General features: G+C 46.2%; 1 protein-coding gene across 1 annotated transcript; it reads left to right on the top strand.

The window, feature by feature from the left end:
• The first annotated feature begins 375 nt into the window (after positions 1-375).
• On the top strand, positions 376-3,297 carry p2ry1 (purinergic receptor P2Y1). Its single transcript, XM_024278027.2, has 2 exons — positions 376-913; positions 1,037-3,297. The coding sequence occupies exon 2, from the start codon at positions 1,066-1,068 to the stop codon at positions 2,122-2,124; it is 1,059 nt and encodes a 352-aa protein (XP_024133795.1). The 5' UTR covers positions 376-913; positions 1,037-1,065; the 3' UTR covers positions 2,125-3,297.
• Positions 3,298-3,700: the final 403 nt, after the last annotated feature.

Below are 3,700 nucleotides of genomic sequence, written 5' to 3'. Positions count from 1 at the left end.
CATGCCAAAAATAGATATAATCATTTTTTTTAAAGAAGCTCATGAATGCAAATCCAAGTTTCCTAAAAAGGGCTAAAGCAAGAATCTGCGGCTCATTCGAGGTTTTGATCAGTAGAAAACAAGCCCAAATGGCTTTTTTACTGTTAAAGTTGCCGACCCCCGTACTACCTATTCATTTGCTGGTTGTCTTATATATATATATATATATATAATTGAATGTTTAATAATAATAATAATAATAATATAATATTTGAATGTTTTCCTAGAGGGCCCCCTTGTGGGCTTTTGCCTTTGAACCCTAGAAAAACTTGCAGCGCCCCTGCTCATAGTTAACGTTACCACATAAAAGCTGAATCAATGAGCCAGAACAGTTTCATTTAATTGATGTATTTTCTTTGCGCCGTTATGTGTAAATCTACGTTGCCTAAATTGCTGGTTTGCATGCCAAAAGCATGCCGAGCGAGTTTCAACTGAACGGAACTCAAGTCTGGCTCCACCTAACTCCAGCAACAGAGAGCGCGCACATCTTTGGCGCCGTGGTGCGCGGTGCAGGCAGGTCAGACCGTCCAGTCGTCGGCGGAAGGAAGGCGGAACAGGATCGTAGACAGGACACGGGAAAGCTGCTGTGCGCCTCTGTGAGCGCGCACCTCCCACTCCACAGAAAGTCCCCGCGCCCCTCCGCGGAGCCTGTTTGCGCGTCTCCGTGCCAGATCCTGCAGCTGTCTTTGGCGCGAGTCGGACTCGAATGCAGACTTTTTTCTGTTCTCCTGCGCGCACCAAAGGGATTGTACAACTTTTATAGAGGTTTTTAGGAGTGCGTAAAGACACCTGACATCTGAAACGCCCTGCCGGCGCCTGGACTGAAATCTATTGGAAACGCCGTAGGAATGAGGAACACAAGTCTAGATTCGCGGTAAGTGTTGTTGACATTTCAAACTGCACGTCAGTGTAATCCACCGCGTTCATGTGAATGAGTGGTGGCCCTCAGAGTCCCCCTCATTGTGAGCTTAAACCTGAAATCCTCCCTCTCATGCAGTAAGGAGACCAGCCTCTGCCCCTGACACAATGACCACAGACCTGAACTTGACCTCTCTGCTGAATGTGACAGATCTCAACAACCAAACGAGATGCTCCCTCACCAAGACAGGCTTCCAGTTCTATTACCTGCCCACCGTTTACATCATGGTGTTCATCACGGGGCTGGTGGGCAACAGCTTGGCCATCTGGATGTTTGTGTGCCACATGAGACCGTGGAGCAGCATCTCTGTCTACATGTTCAACCTGGCCCTGGCTGACTTCTGCTACGTCCTCTCGCTGCCGTTCCTCATCTTCTACTACTTCAACAAAACCGACTGGATTTTCGGGGACGTCATGTGCCGGCTGCAGCGCTTCATTTTCCACGTCAACCTGTATGGGAGTATTCTGTTTTTGACCTGCATCAGTGTTCACAGGTACACGGGGGTGGTGCACCCGCTCAAGTCCCTGGGCCGGCTGAAGAAGAAAAACGCTGTCATAACCAGCATGTTGGTGTGGCTGGTTGTTGTTGTTGGCATGTCCCCCATTCTGTATTATTCCAGGACCGGTTTGAAACGCAATTCAACCACGTGTTACGATACCACCACTGTGGATGAGTTACCTGGTTATTTTATCTACAGCATGACTTTGACTGTGTTCGGATTCTGCGTCCCCTTTATCATCATATTTTGTTGCTACGGCATGATTGTCAAGTCTTTAATCTGCAACGACATGAACAACGCTCCCCTGCGGCAAAAATCCATCCACCTGGTTATCATAGTTCTTGCTGTCTTTGCCATCTCCTACCTGCCTTTCCACGTGATGAAGAACCTCAACATGCGTGCCAGGCTTTACTTCCAGAGCCCTGACATGTGTGAGTTCAACGACCGCGTCTATGCCACCTACCAGGTGACACGAGGGCTGGCCAGCCTCAACAGCTGCGTGGATCCTGTTCTTTACTTCCTTGCTGGAGATACGTTCAGGAGGAAGCTGTCACGAGCCACCAAGAAGACTTCCAGGAAGGGGGACCACGTGCTGCAGTCCAAGAGCGAGGAGACGGCTCTGAACAGCCTGGCTGAGTACGTGGAGAACGGGGAGCGGAGACTGTGACCCTTGCTTCTGCGAGACAGTTCTAGGAAAAGGATGGAATGAGAAAATGCACTGTTTGGACTTAAGACTGTATGTAAAATCTGTCAGCTTGTACTGTAGGATCAATATTCAATTTAACCCTGGGACAGCTGTGCGTGGAGCCTGTCGTTGTGGATAAGCTATTGTATTATTATCCTGTAACGTGTTGTACTTAAATATTAGAGCCATCCGTCACATATTGTACAAACATTGGACAAATGAGCGTTGTGATGGGCAAAGCTGGTGGAAACTGACCCCCTTTTCTGGCAATGATGCCCTGTTCATCAATTTTCTGGGCTGACGATAAATTTGAACATCTCTGACTACAAGCTGATGTTTAATCAATAACTATTTAGTAGGTTAGGGCTTGTGCTTAAGAAAATGTACCTGGAATGGCTTTTATTGGAGAAGAGAATGCACTGAACTGGATGATTGCGTGCCATACTGAAATTATAATGCACTATTAGCACAGATTTTCAGCTCGACCCATCAATCCTCAGTCTTTTGTCAGCAAAAAGGACAAATCTGGTCGGCTACTTTTACTTATTTATTTTATTTTTTTGTACGACAGCTCAGAGGCACGAGCCTGTAAATGTTCTGTTACATCAATCTTTCTCTCCTTAGCCAGCCAGCCTCAGAGAACCCTAACAAAGTACTTGCAGTATTTTTTTTGTGTGATGGAGTAATGTTGGGTTTGTTTTTTTGTTTTCTTTGGTGTTCAGTGCAGGATCTTGTGACTTTCCAGATTGATTGGTTTCGTTAAATGTCATTTCGTTGGTGCATGAGTCCAGTCCCAAACCCAGTATGTGACTCACCACAGCAGCTCTGCTCCACACAGAACACAGGGCTGCTCTGGCTTTGTGAGCCCATATTTAACATGTTGAAGATTCGTTTGTATGAGATACCTCAAAGTAAGTAGTGCACTGTGTCTGTGTTGGGCAGATAATTGTGTATGTTTTGTATTTGTTGTAAAGATTATGGAAATTTATCACAGAGTTTTCCATATGTGGATGTTTGATGTTTTTGTCTTCTACTAATTCCTAAATGTAATGTGGTTGACGATGAGTGTTAAGAAAGGAAATCCCTTTTGTGCAACGTATTATCAGCCATGCGCATCTTTGTCAATAAACCTCCATATTTAAGATACGCCGTACAGCGGAGAGAGGCTTGGCAATTATTTTAAAATGGGGTGGGTGGGGTTGCAAATGAACGATCACAGTAGATTTTTAGGGCGATTGTGTAGAGTCCCTTCCTTCCTTCCATGGCTGTTTGACTTTCTCTTTCAACCAAGCCAGAGGGAAGTGAGTGGACGAGGGAGGAATTAAGAGTGGCACCTTTTTCCCTTGGCTTGTACTGAGACTTGCCTTTGTTGGCGTCACAATGCCGTGTGGTTATTGATGCAGACAGGAGTGTGAAGCCATTGCCAAACACCCGCGGCTGCAAAGTGTTGTGGGCACAGGAAACCAACGAACTATCTACCCCCTCAAAGGGCCCTTTACTACAAACAGCTTTTGATTTTTTTGGCTTCAAGGTGCGATCTGCATAGAAGGCCCTCGCA

This window comes from Oryzias melastigma, linkage group LG13 (assembly GCF_002922805.2).
Source record: "Oryzias melastigma strain HK-1 linkage group LG13, ASM292280v2, whole genome shotgun sequence".
Lineage (NCBI taxonomy): Eukaryota > Metazoa > Chordata > Actinopteri > Beloniformes > Adrianichthyidae > Oryzias > Oryzias melastigma.
This window is presented reverse-complemented; position numbering and strand designations above follow the sequence as displayed.

Excerpts from the sequence above, each read along its gene's own strand:
- p2ry1 (XM_024278027.2), top strand. The coding sequence starts at position 1,066 with ATGACCACAGACCTGAACTTGACCTCTCTGCTGAATGTGACAGATCTC.